Genomic DNA, 26,064 nt, shown 5'->3' on the forward strand with positions numbered 1-26,064 from the left:
CAGGAATTTTACACTGATGGCACTAAAGCTTATCCCCGTTAGAGTGGTATCTATCATCTGGTGCGATCAGATGTAGCTGCTGACATTTAGATTTTTTTTTTTTTTTTTTTTTTATAAACAGTGGCACAATTTCTAGTCAAGATGACATTCATACATTCCTGTCATGCCAGCCTTGCCCTGTTTTCTGAGACGCTGCTCTGACAACAACACAGGCCCGCTTTTGGCGATTCTGATGACGACCGCTGCTGCGTTTGAGCACCTGGTTGTTCTGACTCCAAGAGCATCTTTTCTCGAGGATATGACATGACAGCTGAGGATGGGTTTTTGAGGATCCTCTCCTGAGGCCTAGCAGAAAGAAGAGGGCATGATGGGTGACTCAGTCTTTCCCCAATAGAGGAGACTGGATGGGGCCTGCAGAACGTCACAGACTGACAAACACAGATTGAGTCATGACCTTCAGCGGGCTCGGGCGTGACCTCCTTCATGCTGGTCCCAGAGATGTTGTGAAAGATCTTTCTCCCTCGGGGCATGTAAACATTTGTGTTGAGAGTGGGGGGTTGGGGGGGTGATATTCAGAAAGCTGCACAAACCACATGTGAATGACAGGCGAGGGAAAGTGAAATAAAATGGATTACAACAGGAAATTAAAGTTATCCTTTGCTGTGACTCTCTTCCTTCTTGAATAGCAGCACTAACTCAGACAGTTATGGATTTGTCTTGTCTGTTTGTCAGGAACTTGAGGAGAATTACCAGCGGGCCTACTCTGAAGCCCTGACAGCTTTCGGGAACGGAGCCCTGTTTGTTGAGAAGTTTATTGAAAAGCCGAGACACATTGAAGTGCAGATCCTTGGTAAGTGCACTCTGAGGCTTCCTTTGCCTTTAACCATTTGTACATTTTTTTTTTGTTTTTTTTTGTTTATGTGAATTGATCAAAGTTCATTAGAAGTCCTTGAACTCTGCAGCAGTGCTGAGGGAGGGAGAAAGTCAGATGAACAATGAGTGAAGGAGATTTATTGGCCAGGAGAGGATTCTCCAGCCATTATTTCATATTATAGTGAATGTAACTCTGCTACCACTCAATATTATAGAACTGAAATTCAAAACCGACACTTACAGGAAGTGCGTCTGCACTTCTGAGCCTATACTGTGTAGGATAAAGTCCATTTGAATGTGTATTTGTGTGTTCATATTTGTGTGTATGTGTTGTCAGCCATACAATGGTTTCTGGCGCAGATGTGTTTGTGTGTTTGTTTAAACTGTTACCGCGGTCTGTTTTTGTGGTCACCATGATTAATTACTGTCTTTCGGGCATGCAGGGATTTTGTGAACTTTCTGAATTACCTGTTAAAAGCCAAGTCTTTGCCAGCCATTTGTGTTGTCTGCCCTCCCTATTTCATTACTTTCTCTCCTTCTCTTATAATTTAAATTTTTTTGTTTGGTTTCTCCCCTTTTGTCTTATGCCTTCACTTCTTACCCTCCTTCTTTGTCTTTACCTTCGTCTTCCCAGCCTCGAACTGTCTCATTTTGTTTGTTCTGCCTCTGCACTTTGTCTCATGTGTCCTTCATCCCTGCTCCCTTTCAGGGCCTTGAACACTGTGTCATAACACAGTTGGCTGTGGGAAATTTAATACGTACAAAGTTACAACAATTACTCCATGAATCAGTCATCAGGAAGAGAAATCTGCAACTGGATATTTCTGTAATCTGAACTTCTGTGGGTTTTGGACTGTAGGACAAGACATTTGAAGCCAATGCCCCAGATATGTTTCACTATTTTCTTATCAGTAAATAGAGAAATAGCAATAATGAAAATTAATGTTAGTTGCAGCTTCCCGTGTTACCTTGTATATACATTATATTGACAAAAGTATTGGGATGGGGCTATTTATTTATTTATTTTTTTTAATAAGTGGCTGGTCTCGGTCCCTTATTTTTACTGAAGGGAAATCTTAATGCTTCAGCATACCAAGACATTTTGGACAATGCTATGCTTCCAACTTTGTGGCAACAAAGCAAGGTTCATAAAGACATGGTTGGATGAGTTTGGTGTGGAAGAACTTGACTGGCCCACACAGAGTCCTGACCTCAACCCCATCCAACACCTTTGGGGTGAACTGGAACAGAGACTGTGAGCCAGGCCTTTTGGTCCAATATTAGTGCCAGATGTCAGCATTGCTCTACTGCATGAATGGGCAAAGATTATCTCAAATGCTCCAAAATCTTGTGGAAAGCCTTCCCAGAAGAGTGGAAGCTGTCATAGCTGCAAAGCTGTCTGTGTATTTGGAATGCCATTAGTGTCATTAAAGTGCCTGTTGGTCTAATGGTCATGTGTCCCAATACCTTTGTCCATATAGTGTATCACCCTTTGCTGTGTTTTCTATTTTCTGATCATTACAGTTCTCCATGAAATGCTTAAGTGTGATTTTTTGTGCTGTACTTCTCTTGGCCATCTCCCTGGCCAGTATTTTGATGGACCTGCCACACATTGAAATACTTAAGGGAAAAATAAACCTGTGACAGTAAAAGAACCATTTAAATAGGCTGTTGAAGGGACCCTTAATGGCAGTTTTGAACAACAAGCCCACAAGCTGCCTCCATCTGTCACTTGACTGGATGTAGAATTTTGATGCAGTCTGTCTTTGTTTTCCAAAGATGGACATTTGTCATAAAGAAAGTTTCTTCAACTCCTTTACTTGAACTTCAGCCACTCCTGCTTCCTTTTTTTTTTTTTTTAAATCATACTCCTGATTATCTTAGAATTTTCTTTACTCTTCCTCACCTACTTCTCTCTTTACCCACATCTCACTATCTCCCTTTCTCTCCCCCAGGCGATAAATATGGTAATGTCATCCACCTCTACGAGAGAGACTGCTCCATTCAGCGGAGACACCAAAAGGTGAAGTCCCCATTTTAAAATTCATCCAACCCCAACTTAATGTTTGAATGTATTTAAGATTATCTTCATGGTATTTCTGCTGCAATATGTAGATTATCATGAAGTGGGTGGTGAAGGGCTGTGGGCACAAAAACAAAGGTCATAGACTGGAGTCACACCTGTAAGCACTGCACTCTGCATACAAAACATCGGAGTGCCTTATTTCCCTTTTTATTTAGGCAAACATACCAATTAAGCATCATTTTAATAAATAATGTGACTATAGTCCTGATTATAGCAATGGTTATTATGGCAGTGGTGGCCCTGGGTGTCATAATGTCCTGAACAGCATGGAGTAAAAGGATTATATACCAATAAAAATTGGCTACTACTAATGCTGTAAATGCAAGCCTTGACAAGAACTGCAGTAGCTACGCAATTCTCCACCAAATCAGCAGGAATCAACAGAAATCATTTCTTTGAGAGTTTATTTAACACCAATCTTGTTCATTAGCCAAGGCTGTGACACCCCCCATAACAAGATTTTGTTACTGAAAAGAAACAAGGTATTACAGCATCACCTTATTATCACAATTAAAAAAAAATGTCTAAATACCACATGAAAGAGAAAACAGAAACTGTCATCTAATTGTCACTCAGTGCAACAATGCTTTCATCAGAGGAAGCAGATTAACACAAGTAATATTTCATTACATATTGTCACCTCAAAGCAGTTTCAATCATGTGTTTTCATCACTTTCTTCCTTTCCCTTTAATCAAATTATAGATGATAATCATATTAGCGGCTATGTTCATGCCAGAGCTGCTGCTCTTTGATTCTGTGAGACTTAATCTGCCTTTGCCCTTAATCTAAGATCTTTTTGAATCTCCAAAAACAAGAATATTCGCTTGTTGAAATAGATTAGGGATGGTGGAGCGCCGATATGCTATTTTTAGCTTCTCTCTATGTCTTGGAAGTGCTGTTCATATTTTTTTGTGTGTGAGGGGGTTGTAATTTAAATTGAGTTCTTTTAATTTTTCAAAATCAGACAAGGGTCACGTAGTTTTGAACTTCATTCAGTTATTTCTCTTGGATGGGTTGACTTGTTTGACACAGTGGAAGGAAACAGATCAGCCTCCAACATGGCGAACTCCGCCCACCCAGCAGCCATTGCAGGACCAAATGAAATACTGAATGCGACTACAAATGATTCACGCCATCTGTTTTGCTGAAGCTAAAGTGACACATACTGCATCAAACTGATGGCTATTGTGGGGAAAAATGAAAACAAATGACAATAATTACTGAAGGTTTGTAGGAAAGTAATTCAGTACTTTTGTTGTCTTACGAGTCAATTGTAAACTGGAAGACACTATTAGGTGCTACAGCAAAGTCACGGAGTGTACCTTTAAAGTGGCCTGAATTGTTAATTTTACATGAACAATGGGTAACCAAGTGTGATGTGGGTTGTTTGTCATGAACTAATGGGGACATGTCACCTGACTCTGTTCCACTCAGCTCTGTGGGGCATTTTAGCATCCTTCAGCTAAAATGAAAGTAATGCAGTGTCGCATAGCATGGCTTTTAAGAGCTGTATATCAAAACACTGTCACTGAGTTATTTAGTTTTGTTGGTGCATTAATAAAATCAGTTTGAGGTCTGGATGATTCAGGCTAAATGAATTAAAAGTGAAGAAACTAAAGCATTTGCGCATGCAGATTACTGAGTAGAAATATGATAAATGTTCTCCTGTTTAACCTGATAATGGCAATTTAGCAGCATTTCTGCTCTGGTTACTGCAGCATCATCAATAGACTTCCTGTTGTTTTGCAGGTTGTGGAGATTGCACCAGCTTTCCAACTGGACCCTCATCTGAGAGACAGACTCCACGCTGATGCCGTCAGCCTCGCCAGACAGGTACGTTTTGTGTTGAAGGTTGAAGCCAAGACCTTCAAGCACAAAGCTCTTGTGATTTCTGCTGTCTCTTTCCTTATTTTTTTTATGTCACTTCAATGACATAGAGGCTTTTTCCCAAGGTTGAGGTTAAGCAGACCGTTTTATTGCGTCGGCTAAAACGCTCCTGAAGGAAAGGAAAGGTTTATGACAGAAACCCCTGCTTGACCATTTTTAATTAGTGAGCGTACAAAATTAGAAGTTGTATATTAAAATAATGGTGAATATTCATGTTACTGTGGCCTGATGTTAAGGCAGCTTTGTCACTAGGAAGCGGCACTACTTCTTAAATGTCAGGTCAGGTGTCAGCAGGGTGAATGTGTAGTGTTACAGACAGTTGACCACTTGTTAGAAAAATTGGCAGAAGTGGCTCACTGAAACTGAAAAAGCTTTCCAGGTGAGAAAGCTGGAGCATTGGTTTTTATTTAAGAAATCTGAGCAAATTCCCAGTGCTGTTCATTTTTTCTGTTTGTGATTGGTGCGCAACTAAACAACTGAATTCTCCCCAGGAATTCTAATGTGCTATTTACCTGAGATTTAAATGAGGGGCCTTTAGTGTTGGTGTTGGCCACACTGTGACAGTGGGGAGGAAATGGATGTCAACAGTGCAGACAGTGAATGCAGTCATGGAAATGAATGTCTGAGCAGTTTTGATTATCGTCGCCAATTGTTTGCTCTGATTAGGTGCCAAACGCAAAAAAACATTCCATGCAAAGTGAATCAGCTCACCTTGTGTTTAGCCTTTTTAAAATCACTTACATCACACTTGTCTGGCTTTAATGTTGCCGAAAAGTTGGCTCAACTATGGCAGCATCGCTTTAAAGTCAAGCCTCATCTCTCAGAGGAGATTTCAAGTAATGGCCTTTTCAGGTAATGGCCCAGTTGAGGAATGGATAGAAGTAAAGAGAGAGGAAGGTGGAGACAAGGATGGTGATTTGCTAAAGAAAGAAATGACCTCGGATGATACTGATGGAGAAGTTGTTATAGAGAGAAACTTTATACGAGACTTATGTGACCTTGCTCCACCAGTGGTTTTTCTTTTTCTTTTTTCTGCATTAATCAAATCACCATGTTTTCCTGTGTGTGGAACCGCATATTGCCGTTTGAAATGAAAGAGTGATGTCGCTTCTTAAATGAATGTACTGACCAAGACAGCCATGTGTATGCACACTCTCGCGCACAACCCTTTACTATTCTGTGAGGACCTCGACTTACTCGGTGCAAGGACATATTTCAGCTCCGTCACACTGCTTCACCGTGCTGTCTGTGTGACAGTATCCACTGTTCTTCTCGCATGCAACGACAAGGTTTTCTTCTATTTCCAAACCTTGAACTTAAATGTTTTCAGAGTCAAGCTCTTTTCAGTGTTTACTTCAGGTGTCCTATACACAAACCAGGCATAGTTATCTGTACCGTACAACAAATTTCAGTTTCTGCTTGTCAAACCAAATTGTACAACATGAAGACAAAAGGGAAGCTCTTTGTCAGCTGGTGTTAAAATATTCATTCTACCTTTTAATGCTCACACATAAACAGCAAATTATCAGTAGTGCAAGGTGGTGTTTGAAACTCGGTGTTCTTACTCTGCCAGTACGCAGGGGAAATGATAAAGGACCCAAAAGGAAGTTGCATGATGTTATCTGCAACAGATCAGTTGATAAGTGGTTGATATTATAATGAATACAAACAAACAGTTAGTAATATGATAACGATATTATCGTCAGCAATGGTAATTACTGCTGAGATGTGTGTAGAAACAAAAGTAGCATGACTAGTTTAGAGAGCATGCTAAGTGTTTGAATTGCAAATAAATAAAAAAAGTGGACATTTTGGGAATTGTACTCATTTTTTTTATTTCACAAATACTAGAAATGGGAAAATGGCGTTCCTGGCTGTGTCTGAAGGTGAATAAAATGACACCTCTCCAGCACTACTTCAGCTCTCTAATTTACACATATTGCATGTCTGTTTCAGTCTCACAAAGTGTAAAAACAACGTGTTGTTTTGAGGTTTACGGGCTGAATCTCTGAGGTCTTTATCTTATTTCTCTTTATCTTACTCTCAAGACAGAAGTGACCACGTTTGACGAAAAAGTCTAGTCACTTAACGTAGGTTTGATTGTTGTTTGCCGTGTTAACAAGTGACAATAAAATAACAGGGACCGATAATGTCACTAAATAGACAAATAACATGGTTCAGGCTCATTCAGGCAGTTTCCCTTAAATGACTTCTTGCATTGGATATGTCCTCACATGTACAGTAATACATAAGGCTCAACACCGCAGCGTTTGCCGATTATCACCAGGGGTCTCACTTTCTCTCTGCCTCATCTTCCATCCCCCCCCTCCACACACACACACAGTTACATTTCCATGCTTTGTGTTATGATTGCATTTCTCAATGTGCCAGTCCCCACAGTGAACGCTCCCACCTCAGAGTTGAGTCCAGCTCTCACTGCAGGTATTGAAACCTGCTCCCTAAGCACACTGAAGCTGAACTTGGGTACTTTGTTGGATATTATTGATGCGTGTGTGTTTGTCACTGCCTGTTTGCGTGTGTGTGTGTGAAAACAAGGTGCAAGGTGACATTTATTTTTAATGTGTTCTGTGGTCCCTACAGAATAGAAATTGATGGAAATGGTACATTTGTGCAGCAAACCGCAGTTGTTGTCTGTACACAAGCACACACACACTAACAGGTACATGTGGTTGTCTCAAGTGGCCGGTTTTCCATAGTTTATTGTTCTTGTGTAGACTCCATCTCATTCAGTGCTGCTCTCGAATGTAGAGGCTTAATGCGTCCGGTCCAATTTGCAGCCTAATTAGAGCCTTTTTCATTTTAATCCACACCTCATTGGACTGTAATCGCACGCAGCTCTGGACATTAAACTGTGCACAAACAGTTTCTCCTGCTTTTGCTTGCACCTGCACACAAGATCACATCACGAAAAGTCTCCACTTGCAAAAACACAATTGGCATTCACATAGAGAGATACACAAAGATATACTCTTCCCACTCTTGCTTTTGTATGCTCACAAAACTCTTTCTTGCTCATTTCTCCCTCCTGCTCTTGCGCACACACCTGCTATTTTTCGGCTCTTATCTGGTCTTAATGGCGGCTCCATAGCGCTGGCGCTCTGTCCCCCTTCATCTCGCTGTCTGTGCCGTATCGCCCATCTTCCCTTATCAACAGCCTCCATCTGAGTCTTTCAGAGGTACGGCGCAGTCTTTGAACTCGCTGCGGGCCACGGCTTTTTCTCATAGAACGTCTTGGAGAACAAAGTTGCCTGGCAACACTGACGGCTGCAGGAAGTTACTTCAGCTCCCCGTTAAAAAAGGGTGTGAGCTCAGAGTGGTTTCAAGCCAACACTCACAACAAAATCAGAGATAATGTCAAATGGCCCGCTATGCTGTTATGTGTAATCTGATGCTCAAACCAGCTGATTTTGTATACTTTTTTTGTAAATGTTTTCCCTTTTCCTGTCTGGCTGCCGTGTCTTTGCTTCGTTGTCTTTGTGTGTCTCAGAGGAAGAACTGTGGCTTTTCATTTAGCCAACACATGCAATATATCTGACGGCACTGATTACTTTTATTAATGATACATCTTATTACAGCGGTGTGAGGTTTTCCTAATCAGTGATTGGCCCACTGATTGGGAGCTTCATTGCTTGCTCATTCAGCCATATGCTGCATTTGTCAATTTCTGCTTTTTTGTCTTTGAGCTGTGTTGCTGGGCAGCAGTTGTATTGGATATTTTTTTTTTGCTTCTGCAGTGGATTGAGAAGATCTGAATACACCGGTCTGTGGTAGGTAGAGCTGCAGGTAGTAACAGGGCACCCTGTGCTTGGTGAACATTAGGTTTTTTTTTTTTTTGTAATGACAGAAGTGAGGTTGAATACCTGCATTCAAGCATGATTCTCCCTTTTCATACAGGCAACCTATGAGGCTTGCAACACCTGTGCACAAATGGGCTGTGGTTTTCCCATCCAACGTATCTGCTGCACAGTCTTTAATAGTCTATTACCACACAGAAATATGAAATAACGTGCCTCAGATACTGAAAATTAAAGCTGACAAATTTTATTACATTCACAAAGTTGCACTCGACTGCACCAACATGATTTTGCCAATAACAAGTGAAAGTGGTCTATTTGTTGCTTCCTGGTTGTCTCGGCTTTTGCATAATTTATAAAGAAGACATTATTGTCTGACAACAGATTAGATACCGTTTCTTTCTTTCTTTTCTGCTGGACTCCCGTGTAGCCAAAAACATTTAATGACCTTCCCTAAGGGCTGCATCTTGTAGAACTGTGTAAAAATGTTCCAGTGCCATTTAAGCACACACAGTCATTTGGTCAAAGGCTTCAGCTCATCACTGTGCTCCCACAAGCTTGAGCCAGGCTGACTTACTCCTGTTTCTTATTCCTTTCCGGCAACCTTGCATATTGTCTATGTTCCCCCCCCCCCCAGGTTAGTTTTGTTATCACTGGTTTGTTTCTTTCCTTTATCCATTTCAAACCATCTGTCTGCCAGCACTGGCTGGTTAACCTGCAGGTGACATGAAAGGTACCAGGAAGTTTAGCCAGCGTAACCGCCAGACTAGTTTAGCCTCAGTCAGTTGTGTTGTTTTCACATTTTTTAGTTTGACTTGTGAACTTGTTTGTCCTCATGAAAATCTTTTTAGTGTACAAATGTGTCTAGAGAAGTGCGGGATGCGTTTCTCTCAATATGATAGCGTGATGATGTCTTTAAGTTGTTGTGTTCATGATGTTTTCTTTGCTGTGGAAAAGAAGTTTTTATCTTGGCTTCAAGATTGCTTAATGCAGCTGACCCTGCCTTCTGGCGTTTTCATGTACTTCACATTTTTGTTTGTACTGTGCTTCACTGCCTGTCCCACACTTTCTTTCTTTCTTTCTTTCTTTTTTTTTTTTAACACTTTCTCCAGAGAATCTTGGAGCTGTCTTTATGTTGCACTTTGGCGCCAAGTTTCTGCGCTCTTTCCAAGCCCTCTATATCATGACTGGGATTTGGCAGAGCTTGCTGCTGTGAAGGAGTGTAAGCAAAAAGGGATAACATGACTGTTTCGATCCAAAAATGATTTAACTTTTTAAGCCTCTATAATGAATTTTGTTCTTTTCATGTCGGCCCATTCTCCAGTTTGAACCTGACTAAAGCCACATTGGAGCGACGCTTGTTAGACACCTCATCTACTATGAGTGCTTTAGTATGTACGCAAGCCCAGCTTAGATGTCTGTGGGCAACACAGCTATCAGTCTAATTAGCTCAACATTTGTCTCTGGGTGTGTGAGAGGCAAGACAATCAGGTAGGTGTGCTTGTAGGTGAGTTTAATGTCGGTGAGGCCTCACTGTCTGCCGTCTTTGTTGTATGGCGTATTTACTGGTTTAACCTTAAGACAGGCAGGATACGGAGTAACTGTCAGATACTTTGTGCAGCTGTAATTAGGTATTCAGTTCTGGTACTTGTGTGGGTGAGGAGTGCTGACAATTGAGACTTTGTGGCATTTTACACTCTATATGACGCAGTCTCACCCACTCAGTTTTGTTACTGTTTTTCAGGCGGCGAGGAGAGAGGCGAACTTTGCTTTTTTATTTTTGCTAGAAATTAGCAGACAACATGGAAGCTGGGCCGGAAGACGATTCACAGCCCCCCTCCCTTTTTCTTCCAACCTCCTTGAGTGGAAGAGGGTGGAAAATTCTGATTTGCTGCTGCGTTTTTAAGTGTGAGATGGAAAGAGGAGGACGGGAGGCAAAGATTTGAAATTCCACTGCAAGATGTTTTGAAGGGAAGCATCATATGTGGTTAAGCGTTTTAGAGAACAGGAAAGAGATAATTTGCTGTTTGTATTAAGCATTTTGCTCGTGTCTGCCTGCTTGTTTCCCCACTATCCCCTGAGAGAGCTGCTACTTAAAGGCAAAAAAATGTGTCAGCAACTCATCAGCACTCTCAACAAAGCAGTTGTGTATACGTCAGAATGCAAGCGGGATAGCACAGAGCACCGTACATGCAGTTTAACCTAAACAGTCTGGTTTCTTTGGTGCGTAGTATTAGTAACAGCAGGCTGTAAATATTTTGTTTAAACTGAAAGACTAATGCTTATCAATTAAGTCCCTCAAAGATCCAAAAAACATGTTTGTCTCCCTTGATACTTTTCGTAATCTGCCAATTTCAAAGATACACTTGATGTGAACATGTTTCCAGGCTTGGTAGGTTTGACATGTGATTATTATAAGACATCATGCATTGATTGCTCTCATAGAAAGAGGTTAATTAAAAGGCATGCGGATTAAAGCAGCTGTTGTCAAATTTGTGGATGGTGATTATCACTGAGGTAGGCGAACTTATGAACGCCTTTCTAGAATTTGTTTTCTCATAGTATTTGTTCAGTGTTTGGACAGGTGGCGGGGTGGATTTACGGCTTCTTGTCATATCTCTCACTGTGTTCATTATTATCATTATTTCCCTTGAGAAATCATTGTAGAGTCAAATCGGATAATTTAATTACAACATAATGCTTACATAAAGCAGTGCTTAACATCACCTTTGTAGACATACATGCGCACAAACTTGTATGTTTGACAAGTGACCTTTTAAGTGTTGGAATACATGCACAAAGTAGTTTAAAGCAATGCGAAGGAGCGCCGTTTGTCTGAATGCTGCAGATATTTCTGTTTATTTATTTCTAACTTTGTGTCCATCTGTCTTGAATGTCTGGACTTTGACTGACAGTAGTTTGAAAGTGTCTGTGGACTGACACTACAATTAAGTAATCACACCTTCTGTGTCTTTGCGAGCGCATGAAACAAGTGTGTGTCTGTGTGTGCCACCATCTTGTGTAAGGTTTCAGGTCTCTGTAAGCTCTGTTTGCATGTGCACGCGCTCCCCGTCGGTCCGCCGAGTGTGTGAAACGCGGAATTAGTTCCGCTGTCAATCACCATGGTGACGGCGAGTGAAGAGATGACACGCTTTCGCTCAGACGAGTCATGTCCCTGGTAGACGCACATGCACAAAACACACACATACAGCGGGGGCTCATAAAGTCAGATTGACACTTGGTCCCTGGAGGTGGTCAGCGTACTGTAAACATTATTATTACTACTTACAGATCTATAAACACCCTGCCTTTATGCGAGTCTTTGTGCCTTTGGCCTCATTTTGACTACCAGCACTTTTCACCCTGAAAGCATATTTTAATATTCCATCAGGAAAAACCAGCATTTGGAAATGGGGTAGACGGAAAAATGTTCCAGTCTTTTTCCCAATGAGCATTTTTTTTTTCTTTTTCTAATTTACTTATTTATGTTCTGCCTCATGTTTTTCTGTCTTTCTCCATTCATCGTGACGTCTTTTTTTTTCTTCTGGTTTTTTCATTTGTTAGCTCTCGCATTTTGTTTTTCTTCTTTGCACCGTGTCCCTCTCCTCTTTCATATTCAGTTTGTCTAAATCTACAAATTTGCTTCTGTGTATTCTGTGCAGCTCGACTTGTTTGCTCTCACTGTGCTCTTTTACAGTTAATATAAGGAAGGCCTGCTGTGCCACAGTAGATATGACCTAGTTGACAGGTTACAAATCATTCAGTTTATTTATCTATAATCGGTTTTAATGATCAATATTAATTTTTCAATCCCAAGATTTTATTCTTATGTGTGCATTAGCATGTTAGTTGTCAACTTGTTTTACTCATGACTCTTTGAAACAAAGCAGTGTCCACTTGTGACCCCCCTTGCTTGTCTGAGTTTCAGGCAGTTTAAGCAAAGTGTGATGATTTGTTGATTTGTGGTTTTTAAGTAAACACATCACATACACACACACACACACACACACACACACACACACATACACACACAAAAAAACATGATCTTAAAGTTTAAGATTTCCAGGATGAAATCTGATATGTCCTTTCTTATGTAATTGAATCTTTAAGATTTTAATCAAATCAAATTGAGAAAGAAATGAGTTTGGGATCAGCCACAATATTTAGCCCTGTCATTTACACATAAATAAATCTGTTTTGTTCCTCTTTGCTGCTGTAAACACACACAGCGTCTGGAAGCTGGCTAATAGAAAAGAAAGCCAGATATCTCTGTATTCCCCACACAGTTTGATCGACAAGAAATCTGAAAGAAGACAACAGCGATGACAAAAACAGAAAAATAATGGAATGTATATGACGACAGCTGTAACTAAAAGCTAACAGTGAATAAATGATTTTAATACCAGTGCAAATAAACACGCTTTCTTTCCCCTTGATTGTTTGCTGGGTGTGTGGAAGGCAAAGGCAGATTCTGCTGTGGCGTGTCTAATATAGAATGCATAAAGTAGTGCAGGATTCTAAAATGTCGGGGTGACATTGGCACTTGTGATTGTCTGGCTGCTATTTTGAGCATCTGTGGCTTGTATCCTCTTGCCTGTGTGTACTGAATGTATTTTAAATTGAAGCCCAGGAGTAATGGCAGTAGAGAAATGCACGGTGCTTTTCTTCTTCTTATTATGAGCAGGAATGCTGATGGAAGTTTATATGGGTGTTTTTTTTGGGCATAGAATCCTTTAGACCGGAAATACAGCGATGTGAGACTGTCTCGATGGGGGGGGGGGGGGGCTCGAGGTCTACGTGGGCTCAGCACAAAACAGGGGGAATGGATGGATGATTGGATGAGGATAAGGGGGAAGGTAAAGGAAGAAGACAAACCTGCTACAAAAACAAAGTGAGGTGGTCTGAGGATGCAGGGACTGAGCCGAGAGGAGTTGAGGCAAAGACGGAGGGGGGGTTGGGGTTGTTATTGATTCTTTCCGTCAGCTGTGGAGGGGAAACTCAAGCCAACTGTGCTTTTCTGAAATTAGAGCCCAGGGAAAGGTGGAAGGAGAAAATGGTGGGAGAGAGCAGCAAGCAAGCTTTGGCACAGTTTGTACCACAATGTGTAGTAATAAAAACTAAAAGAAAAGTGCGTACTTATGAATAATAAATGGTGACAGCAGTCATTAACTGTGCCGTTGATTGCACTGTGCCAAAGCGTTGGAGCAAAGTGATTCTAAAATGGCGATTAAAAAAAAAGAAACGGATGCGGTTAATTTATGCAGGTGAGATCAAAACAGGCAATGAAAACATCTCGCCGACCAAAAAAAAGACCAGTTAAACAGCCAGAGCCCATCAGATGCCAAGCAGAGACGCAAACGATTGGATAACGTTTTCTAAATTGCCTGCAAAATGACAAAATTGAAAGCTAAAATAGCCCTAACGGCAATCATGGGTCAAGCGATTGTGGTAACAAGTTAGTGAGTGTGTGTGGTTGAGCCCTGAAAACTCAGACAACAAAAACAAACTAAGTGCTTTAAACAGGAAAAGGTTGTTATCTGCACTCACTTATAGTCCCTTTTCACAGCAGACGTTTTGACATGTATCAGGAAAAAGCACAGGTGGAATTCATAATGGCTGCATTTGAGCGAACATCCAGGCTCCCGATGCTGTGAATGTTGGCCTGGTTTGGTGGGACACTTAATGAAACTCAGACTTTTTTGATGTTTTAAAATATTACCTGTGCGTTTAACAGGGAATCGTGATGTTCTCCAGTTTGAGAGAGGGGTGAGATTGATTAGGAGATGTGGCATGGCTACAGTGAGAGAGGAAGTGTTTGATAAGAAGCTGCATCATTCACAAGCCATGGCTGCTCCTTTCAGTCTATTCACAACCCTGCCTGTCCCTCCTGCTTTCTGTCACAAACACAGTCAGGACTGACCACACCTTTAGACTGGGACAAAGACACATGGTGGTATGCTGAACACTTTATTTATTTCCAATACATTTGTCTCAATAAATGTAGAGAAACGGCTGTAAGTGTAAGTTAAAGAGTAACTTGGAAACATCATATTTGCTCCCTTCTTTTCCTTTGAGGCTTCGAAGTGCTAAAGCTTTTCTTCTTTTTCCGCAAACAGATGAGTCGCTCTCACTGGATGGACAAACATGAGGGCCGACATAAAGGCCAAAAAAATCAAATACCCAAAAACCTGTTTAAATTTGCTGTCGCTCAGTGGTCAGAAATCAGCTGCCTCAATCACTAATGCAGATTGTCTACACTCTTAACACAGTGAGTCTCATTCTGCCTCCCATATCAAAATAAAAGTTATCCAATATGAAATTCAGAAATTATTTTTGCTGATTTACCAAGTGAGCACAAAACTTTGTTTTGCTGCTGGGAGTCTCAGTGACAAGTTTTGGTAAATTTGTTTTTGTTTCTCTGTCTGCACTTTAGCCACGCATGCTAGGCATGAACATTAATTATGCACGCTTGCAGTCTAGATTAGCTTATTTTTGTGAGATAAAGCACAGTGAGCTCGCCCTTTAGCTACACTGTTTTAGGAAATGCTTAATTTTGTCTGCTCCGTGAGCACATTCAGAGGTCTGTGATTCGAGCACAGTGACCCACAGCTTGACATTAAACTCTGCAGTCAGGAAGTCTAGTCCATTTTGTTAATTTCTAATTAGATTAACGAGTGACCTCGTCTGCCAGACATTAGTCCCTGACTCCTGACAGGCGTGCTGGGCTTTTTTTTTTCCTGGCAGAAGCTTCTAAATTACACTTTAGTTTATAATGGAATCATCAGCGTCACATTGGGGTGTTGATTTCCTGTCAGGGCTCATTTTGCCACCACTTGCACTATATTACTCCTTATTTAGCATACCAATGATGTACAGTATATCTAAATGGGTCTACTTTAGTGCACAACTGTCCAGCTTCCTGCCAGCTCTGCCCTCCTGAGGACTGAAGAAAGAAGAGATGAGGAACAAATTTTCCAAGCAAATCTTCTGCGTGGGCAGAAGAATTGTTCGCCATAATGCGCTGTTTCACGCAGTAAAAGGTGGAATGTCTCTGATGAGAAGAGATCGGAGAAAGAGAATTTGCCTATGGGGAAATTAAATTGGAAAGACGGGGAAAGTCTTCTGATGGAACGCACAGTTTCCTCTCTGTTCTCTCGCACACGAAGCGCAAGCGCTGAGTGAAGATTCTTTCAAGTGTATTGATGGTTTTGATTGCAGATGCAGAGGAAAACAGTAAACTGCAATGCTTATATTGCTTTGAAGAGAAGAATGGGAGATGCTTCTCCTCTCCCTCACGTGCTCTCTCCTCCCTCACCTCTTTTTTTTTTTAACTTCTTTAAGAAAGCATGCACCTCAATAGACTCACTGGCATCAGCAGTTTTTCCTGTTTAGTGTTGCTCCCTACTGAATAATGTGTACAAGACTTCTGTCAACTTGTTTTATGTTCTTCTCTCTCTTCACTTCCTTCTCCTTTTCTCTTTTTTTCCTTTCTGTGACCTTGTTCCCTCTTTCTCCTTTTGTTACGTGCCCTTTCTTCCTGTTTTCCAGACTGTCAAACTGCCTGTGACAGGTGTTCGTGCACGTGCATGTGCACTTTTCATCAATACTCCCATCAACCATCCACCCTTTTTTTCCTACTTACCAAAGATGTGTTTTGTTTTTTTTTCTTGTGCCGAGCTGCAGAGCATTTTTGTGGAACAAGCTATTTAAATTATAAATGAAATTCAGTGTGGATAAGCAGTTAACACATTATATTACACTTGCAAATGTGTTCTATATAGCAATGTGTGTATGTGTGAAGTAAATATTGAGAAGGATCTAAATTCCCGACTATTTCACTGACTTTGTTTGGGCTCATGTTGTGATTATGTGATGTTATGTGGTATAGTTTTTCAAAATTTGACTTTAAATGAGCAAATTGTAATAAAATACTAAGTTGTTATTGCTGATAAAGTCTAAAACTTTTACCGTGTAAAGGAATTAGTTTGAAATGACGCGTAAGAGTGGAACTGAAATGCATTTAAGCTTACTGCATAAGCATGCCTGCTTACAGATCTCAAATATTTTTAATATCATGTTAATTTCGGTTCTATCATCCAGCCCTAATTGAAATTTAATAATCACCTCTACTATAAAGGTGTAAGCGCAATGGTCAACGACTTTTTAAAGGTAAAAACAAAACCCAAGAAAAGAGCCAAACACACACAGTGGATAAAAACAAATGCAAATATAAACATGTGTTCATATATCTACTCCCTGCACAAAGCTGCAAAGCTGGACATTGATGTATATTTATGTTTTTGTCTGAAGGCAACCCAACCACATGCATTCAGCTTGTGCTAATGAACATACACATGCTGCACTCATACTAGATGCATTACGCTGACATAAATTCGGACTGACACCTTCTCACATGGAAATTGGATTGACACAAGGCGTGCACATTCACACGCCTTGTGTCAATCCGGGAACAAACACAATCATCTCTCCTCCTTGTTTGTTTGTGTCTTTTCTTCTTCTCCTCTCTTACATCTTGCCCCCCCCCCCCCCCCCCCGGCCATGTCAGATGCTGCAGTGTGGGTGTCGTCACATGGACTGCTGCCAAGCGTTGGTTTGACACAGGCTCGCCAAACAGCGTGCGGACACATGCGCACAACTGCAGCCTTATGAAGGGAGAAAACCCATTTCTGCCCTGACTACCTTTGGGAGGGAGGGAGGGAGTGAGTGAGGTAGAAGAAGTGAGGGATGAGGGAGTAATGGAGGAAGGAGTGAGGGGAGGGAGGTAACAGGGCTCGCAGTGAGGAAGCCAGAGAAAAAAGCATTTGGTCTGATTTTGGGTCCATGTTACTAAACAGTGCATGTCCAGTGAGAATAGCTTTAAAAGTGTTTTGTGGGTGTGTGATTCAGCAGACAGACCTCTGTGCTCGGGCAAACATTAATCCTTGTTTGGTGTGTGTGGTCATCACTTTTGTTTGTGTATAGGCATGGACGTGTCTGCCTTTATCCAGCTGTGGGTGTTGTGCGGTGCTCTTTGATCATTAGGCAGCTGTATTCCCCCCCCTTCCTTCTCATCATTTTATAGACAACAAGCTCATTATCCTTCCATTAACTGCTGACAGAGCGAGGGGCGAACCAGGCCAGAGAGGACTTGAGCGATAGCGTGGAGGAAAAAAAATAAAGCAAAGTGAAAAAGAAGATGGAGGCACGACCCGGCTGGCTTACCCAAAAAATGAAGAATAAGGCCGTTATATTAAGAAAGATTTGGCAGAGGGATGAGTGGAGAATGGGAGAGGGTGAACGAGGTGAAGAGACCGATATGAGATCAGGGAGGAGCGGCGGAGAAAGGGGAAGCCTCAAAATGTAGCAAGGGGTGTAAGTAAGATGTGAAAAGAGGGATTTAAGAAAAGTGCAGTCAGATGAAGGGATGATGAGAAACTTTCAGAATAAGAAAGTCTTGACATTTTGACCGAGAGCGTGAGAGATTGCTTGAACTCGCCACACGTTCATCTCTTCGTGGGATATAAAGCTTCAGCTCCTTTTCAGCTCCTCGCCAAGTATTGAGGCGTTCTTTTTTCTGCATATTAGACACGCTGAATATAATTCACTGCAGATTTTTGATGGATAGAGCAACTTTTGAATGGCCTCAGCATTCCTGTATATAAAAGATGTTACATTCAAAGACACAGTGAAATGCCATCTGTATCTTGTGTGTTAAATTAACTCCTGGTGAAACTGGTTGTCGGGGCAAGAGGACTACAGGACTCATTGGCATGTCTTAGTGGGACGCTTAGAAGTTAACTTAATTGGTTAGGTCATGACTTCTAGTGCAGGCTCAGCTGACTCTTATCGATGCAGTTTTCCAGGAAGTAAGAGTCCAGTTCCAGTTAGGCTTAAAGGTGAATCAAAAAGATTCAGATTACAAAAGTGGACTTGGTACTGGATTCTAGAGACTAGAGCCCACTGTGGCAACAAGTGATCAGTAAGTTGTACAACAACATCGACCTAAAGTCTGCAAAGTTAGACCGTTGCAGTAAAATCCTGCAGCTCATACAATTAATCTCAGTTGCGTTTCTGAGCTGAGATGTACATGTTAAAGACAGTTACAATTTTAAACTGCAAAATACAACTTAAACTGCAGTATTATAACGTGTAATGGAAGTTAAGTGGATGTTTTGGTGTCGGTTATTGACAGTTTATGACTGAGCTCATCACAGTGATGGCTCATCAGAGATGCAATCAAGATTACTGTAATGAACTTAAATGTAACCTTACACTGTGGGAGCTGCCACGGCGGCTCTTTACTTGAAAATTAGTCCTACACAGTCACAGCGGCATGAAAGCAGCACTCATTTAGAAATGGAGACGTGGCAGATTGAGACGAGGGAAGCAGGGAGCAGATATGATTGAAGCTGAGTTCAGCACCGAGTTGGAGAGAAGGGAATGCGAAAAACACGCATAAAGTGTTATGACTCCACATCGCAGAAATCAGCTGGTAGAAGTTATGTAGCTGTAAGACCTGATTTCAAGTGTTTGTTTGTTTTAGTTGTGTTTTGCTTTGATTTGGTTATATACTTGGTTTTGACCTACACATGTTAACCTATTTGTCCTTTAAGTCATTTAAAGGAGGGTCCCTATAAAAATCCATCCCAAATCCTCCTTCCTTTACATTAAGAAAAATCTGTTGTTTATTCTTGACCTTTCTGGCCTGGTTGCAGGGATATGAAACAAACATTTTCACATGTGGAAATCAGCTGTCTGTGACATTTCACAAAAGGCCAAAGATGAAGACATGAGATTTCTGCAGGAAACCGAGAGAAGTAACTTTAAGGCAAAAGAGATAGGAAACACGGGTGGACAGGTAAAGGTTATGGGGCCAAAGAAGTACAGGAAAAGTAGAGAAAATAAAACAATATGTGGATACAAACCACACACACACACACACACACACACACACACATACTCTCCCTGTACTTTATTTTCTGTTGTCATAAAATGTGACAGTTTGGGTTGCCTTGCTGGCAGTGAATCAGCCCTCAGAAACTTCCTCTGAAATATGTGGCGTTATTTTGGGACGAGTCTTCCTCTCTGTCCCTTCAGCACACCTAAAGTTATGGCGGCACTTTGATGTCTTTTTTTTTTCTTTCACCCTCAAATTTAATTGATAGAAAACATCAGATTTTATGAGCCTGCAGTGCTGTGTGTCCGCACATGGACTGTAAATTCCTGTTAGTTGTCTTCTGTTGCTGTATTGATTTAAAATCTGTCCGTATTGCCTTTCCTCTTTTCTCTCCCTCGCCATCTCTGTGTGTGTGTGTGCGCTTTATGGTCGCACTGCTTCCAGACTGTGTACAGCTCCCATTGCACTTCTGGCTGATGTGAGGCCATCAGCCTCACAGCTTTCATTCGGTTCACAGAATCTCTCAGTAATGTGAGGAAAAATCGACCAATCGAAAAGTTTTTCTCTTTGCTTTTTTTTGTTGGGGGGGTTGACATCGTTGTTGACGTGTCACGACTACAAAATCAGATTGACACAGTTTGTAGCTGCAGAATGGCTGATTCGTTTGGCTTGTCATACAAACAGCTACTTGAAAGAATAATGCAGATGGAACACACAACATTGTGTATAGCATAGTAAAGTGCGTCCGAAATTAATTTTTATGGCCATAATACACTTTTTGTCTGATGCTCTATGCCAGTGTTTAGTTTGAGGGTTTATTGCTGTCATCTTAAACCACTTATTTGTTTGATTGTCTCAGTTCACATGTGTGGGCAGATGTAAACAAGTAGAAAAACATGATGTCTGTCTGTCTGTTGAGTTTCTGTCAGACATTCACCTCATTTCATAAGTGTAATGTTGGCTTTATGTCTGAAAAAGCACCTCACTCACTTGTGTGTCTGTAAGGCTAAGATGTAGTTTCTCTGGAAAAAAACAAAAAACATCTCTTTGGCTCTTTGCTGTGCTTTTGTACAAATACATGTCATGTTTGCCTTAAGTGCAATGCAGTCTATTTCTAACTTAATTATTGTCTCTTGTGCATAAAGAAAATTAAATCAACTTAATAATGATACAGTCACTCTGCTAAGATTTATGCCTCAAGTCTTATTAGTTTCTAAGAGACCACAATAATGATAATCTTCAGTCTCAGTAATTTTGCCATCTGCGTGGATGCAGTTATGAATACCCAGCAAAAATGCCTTGCATACAGCAAGTGAGCAAATAGGAATAATAATAATGATATAAAAAAAGACCCAAAAAGAGTCGCCACTGTCTTGCCACTCTGTGCTTGGGCACTGTTGCACTTTAAAACATACACAGTAAAATGAAATATATAAATGATGGGAGACAGACAGGGGGGGGGGGGGGGGTGATTGTTGTAAATTGAGGCTTAAATGGCAAAATATGTTTTAAAATCCATTAGTGATGCAGCCTCGCACACCAGGTGCTGATTGTAATGTGAGCATAGTGGCTTTTTCTGTCACGGCCTCGTTATGCCTGAATAAAGCCACAACAGACCTTTGTGTAGCGGACATTTCTGTGTGAATGACAAAAAGCCATTACTTTAACAGATAGCTCAAGCCAACAATGCCATGTATTCCGTGTCTGAAAAGGGCTATTGCTGCGCCGTGCTGTCATATTTGTCTGCCGCGATATCTTGTGGAGTGTGTGTGCAGCTTTGAACCTTTCAACTCTGCAGCTTCTTGTGGCCCTTCCTTTCATCACTCTTACATCACAGGTTTCAGTCATTATTCATCCCCAGGCCTGTTACGAGAACACCCTGTTAGGTCCTCCTGCTGTAAATCCACAGGTGCTTTGATTTTGCTTTTAGCCCCTCTTCAGTAAATCTTTCTCTATTTATCTCAGCTCCTCGTTCTCAATCTTTTTACTCCATCTAGTTTCCTTTTCTTTGTCTCTGTTTGCCATCCAGCCATCTGCTACCATCCACCTCCCCTTGTCTCTTCCATCCTTTTTTTGTTTCTGTCTCTCTGCCCCATCTATGCATCGCTCTTCTGCCATCTGTCCATCTGTGACCTTTCAGCCTGTAGTCTCTCTTGACACCGTTTCTTTTTTATTTATTTATTTATTTTTTTTAAAGAAGTGCCTTCAATTTTTTGAATTGAAAAGACTGTTTTCCGATGGCTTGCCTCAAACTCAAAGGGCGAGGAAGAAGATAGTGATGAAAGTGAAACAAAGGACAACTGCCACATGCAGAGAGATGGAAGTTGAGGGGGGCACACATCATTTTTTTTTGTGTAGAGGAAGAGAGGGAAAAAACACTGAGGAACTGAGAAATGCAAAGGGAAGGATCAGAAAGCAGTGAACAGAGGGAGGGTGGAGGAGAAATGAAGAGCTCTCGCTTCAGAAAGAAGTGGGTTATTTGTAGAATATAGGTTTGTACCTTTTTTTTTTATTGGTAGTCTGGTAGGAATAGTAACTTAATATTGGTTGTGCTAGTGGCACGACTCCAGGGATGGCAGTTTTTCTCTTTTGGTTGATCTGCCACTTTGGTCCTGAGTGAAAATATCTCAGCAGCTTTGGAATCACCATGAACTCTTGTGCAGATAATCACGACGCACGGGGGATGAATCCTAATGTCTTGTGTGATCCCCTGACTTTTTCCCACAACACCAATGTGAGGCTCACAGAAAAATCCGTTGGAAAGCTTCCGCCGCATGACATAATATAATAATTTAAAAGTCAGTATGGTCTACAGGGACTTGCGGAGGTGCAGTGAAATGCCAACGTGAGCACAGATTTCTCACTTGGTGACAATAATCCATTTGGGTGGGTGGCAGGTGGACGAAATTGTACATGCCGATGTGGTTGAACTTGGAGCCAGTCCACACGTCATCCAGAAGTTCACACTTTCTTCAAACTCGTGCTCCTTATTTATTAATATAGTTTTCTGTTAATGTACCTGTAAGTGTAATGAGAGACTGGAGGAGAGACAACGGTGCTGTCCTTGTGCCACTGTGTTTGTGCTTTGTGATTTTTGGATGTCAGTTACCATGACAACAGTCAAAGTTTTTCAGCCATTTTGGGTTAGCCATTAGCTCAAAGCATCGTCGTGTCCAGCACTCTCAATGTTGCTCATATTTAAATTCTTGTCAGCATCTGTGATATCAGACCATTCTGACTTTCTCTGTCCTTTCTCTCTCTCAGCCATATGAGTGTCCTCTTATTTTTGGACTCTTTGACAGCTTAACCAGCAAGAGCGTAGACCCTCAGAATTTTAACACAAGGCCACAGTTGCAAACACATTGTCACCAAACCTGGATGATCTGGTTCCAAAGTGAGGATCTGTGAATTGTGAATTATGTAATACTAATGACCACACTGAGCCAATACTCACACATGGGGTAATTTGGACATCAATTTAGGAGGGGCTATTGTCCCCACTCAATGCTCCTCAAGAATTAACAGCATAAAATGTACAAATTTCCAATTATAGAACCTCTTGAGTAAAACCTCTCCAACAAGAATAGTAACAAGCATCGAGTTATTATTTTATCCCTCTCATTCAGATTTATGAAAACCTTTGTGTGCCTGATACTTTTCCTGCGGTATGTTTGTTCTCCTTCCACAAATTCAATGACCAAACACATTGTCTTCTTTACGTCGAGCAAATTATTTGGCATAATAACGAGACTGCAAGCGTCAGGAAAAAAAGGACCTGGAGAAGGAAGGAAGATGACCTGAATCCTAATTACACAGGCTCAGGGTAGAATTTGAGTGTGCACAAACATGACTGAAGGAAAGAAATAAGTGATGGACTTGAAGTCCAGAGAAGAGCTGGAATGAAGGGATGAATACATGAATTGGTAAATAGATGGAGGGATTCCGGTCAAGCCCCTTTCCATTACAGCCGGGATGAATGTGATTGCGTAGGTGCACATGGGGCTGTGTGTGGGCGCACACATGCTTGTGTTCATTATGATCATGAGTTTTGCGTGCCTTTGGGCTTGTATGTGAAATGTGTGCATGACCGTGTGTGTTTGTGCCTTTGTGTGTGTTTTGTTTTGTTTTTTTTTTTGTGTACATTGTGTGCTCGGGTGGGTGAGCACCGCTGCTTTGGCAGCTTCCTGCAGCAAAGGGATTAGAGAGGTGGCACTGCTGAAATGGAGCTGATCTATTTGCGAGTGTGCTTGTGTTATGCTGCGGTTGTATCTGCAATGAATCGTATGAGAGTTGTGTGTGTGTGTGTGTGTGTGTGTGCTGCGAGTCTGAAAGGGAATTGGATCAGATTACAGGAAATCTGGGCACCAGATTAACTCCAAACCCCACAAGAGAGGAAAGAAATGAAAGAAAGAGAAAGAAGAGAGCTCGCAGTTTAAAGGCAAGAAGCAGCAGTGGTGTATGGAGATGTACTGTAGGATCTGGTTATGTAATAACTGCAGGGGTAATGTGACTGTCTGCCTCTAAAGTTGCTGCGTGGAGCACCTTTTTTAAACAGCTTTTCATTTTCAGATTCTGATGCCCTTGTGTATTGTACGAAAGAAAGCCTAGGTGATCAGCCTGTATTTCACTGCAGTGATGTTAGCGTAGCTGTTTTCATATTGAAGGCCACATTTGCCATAAACTGTTGCTGTCATAAAGAGAACGCCTTCCCTCCTCCCCCCTGCTCTATTGTGACTGTGTGCAGCTGTCCCTTGGGATTTACTGAAAAAAGGATGTAATGATCCCCTCAAAACACCAAAAAAACGTGTGTTTTACTCATTCCACCCCTTGACAATGCTTGGAGCTTTGCCTTAGTATTTTTTTTTTTTTTTTTGGGAGCTGTAAAGCAACCCAGAAAGCTGCCAAAAGGATGGTTTCAAAAGTGTTTTATCATTGTACATGTGGGCATGAGAGTATTGTATAGCGTTACTGGTCCTTAATCCTGATCATACTGGTCAGAAAGAGAGGCTCGGCGTTGGCAGTATTTTGGAAATCTTGGATGTTTTTTTTTTTTTTTTTTTGTTTTTTTTCCACTTAGGGGATCATGGTTGTCATCTAGATTTTTCAGTAAATCCCACAAAAAATAAATCCCACCAGAACCAACAATAAGTTGGTCTGTCTCTCAGTACTCACGCTTTGTCATCCTGTTGAGTGTTAACACAGCACATCTTATCTTATCAAGTGGTACTGATGCTGATAATTAGGAATCAAGGAGTTCAATAAATGTTTGCAGTAAAAGTGAAACTCTTCATTTCAAAATTTCAGATAACCAGTCATGGAATGTAATAAACTACAAAACACTTGAATCCTATACACTGTACTGTAATTTTTAGATACTTGAGTATTTAAATTTTCCATTTCGCTACATTTTGGAGGCAAATATTGTTTACTCCACTACATTTATTTGATAACCTCAGCTACTAAACACCTTGCAGATTGTTATTATATTAGATCCAGTCACTGGCTGGGCTGAAAATTGGTATTGGGCCATGTGAAGCAGGTGTTTATCAGTTGAATAAAAATACATGTTGCGGATCCCTAAGACACACTGAAAAGTGAATGAGGGATCACCACACAATAAACAACAGACCTCATGTTTATCACCTGAAAGGACGTGTCTCATAGTCCGTTTTTCAAGACAAAAAATTGTTTGAAACCTCAAGAGAGAGGACATGTTTATTACTCGTGAGACGTCGATTATTTTTAAAACCTGAATGTGTTATGAAAGTCACCCTGCAGTAAGCAGACAGGCCAAAGTCGCGCACACTAATGTGACCAGACCACAGCCGTTTAACAGGTCAGTACCATTGATTGTACAATTGATTTGTTTTGTTCTCTCTGTGCGTCACACATAAAGCTTGTACCACATTACTCTGGTTGCCCCAGGACATTTCGTGACCCAGCATGCACTGCTTCCTGACTGGTGGATGTGGGGAATTAAGGGAGATGGCAGTTGACTTGACTAATCGGAAGGCTTTATGTGTGCTGTGCAGTGAATCATCGATATCGCTGTTTGTCACAGGATTTGCATGTTGTGACAGCAGCCTGGCAGCAGCAACAACCTGGAAGGCAAATAATTTTTCCTTTTTTGACAGTGTTTAAGTGTAGTGAGACTGCTGACCCATGACCACTGAGAGTGTTTGTGTGTGAGTGTTTTGAGAATTTTACTGAATTGAAAATCTGTTTAAAAAGAAAAACTGTTTAAAGCTTCTCTATTCCTTTTCTCTGTGACTAAAACAAGCTGGGTTGCTATGTAGTTCCTTGTTTCAGGTACTTTGAGTTCAAAGACGAAGGATTGTTATGCTTAGCACCCTCATTTGCTGGGATTCTTTGCTTTGATATTCAGCACACATCTGCACACATTATTGGTACTAGAAACTTGTAAGAAGTATGGTATGGTGCAGAAAAGGAACACACTCCGTTTTATATTATAGACCAAAGGGTTGCTGTACAGCATCCAATCTGG

General features: G+C 41.1%; 1 protein-coding gene across 2 annotated transcripts in view; it reads left to right on the forward strand.

Annotated features, from left to right (window-relative positions):
- The window catches only part of LOC124054262 (pyruvate carboxylase, mitochondrial-like), a 262,121-nt gene that overhangs the window by 20,137 nt on the left and 215,920 nt on the right, over positions 1 to 26,064 (forward strand). For both annotated transcript variants that reach the window (XM_046380027.1, XM_046380028.1), the window contains exons 7-9: positions 733 to 850; positions 2,829 to 2,896; positions 4,710 to 4,793. In XM_046380027.1, the coding sequence (XP_046235983.1) occupies positions 733 to 850; positions 2,829 to 2,896; positions 4,710 to 4,793 (270 nt within the window). The remainder of the gene's footprint in view (positions 1 to 732; positions 851 to 2,828; positions 2,897 to 4,709; positions 4,794 to 26,064) is intronic.

Source organism: Scatophagus argus, chromosome 23 (genome assembly GCF_020382885.2).
Source record: "Scatophagus argus isolate fScaArg1 chromosome 23, fScaArg1.pri, whole genome shotgun sequence".
Classification (NCBI taxonomy): domain Eukaryota; kingdom Metazoa; phylum Chordata; class Actinopteri; family Scatophagidae; genus Scatophagus; species Scatophagus argus.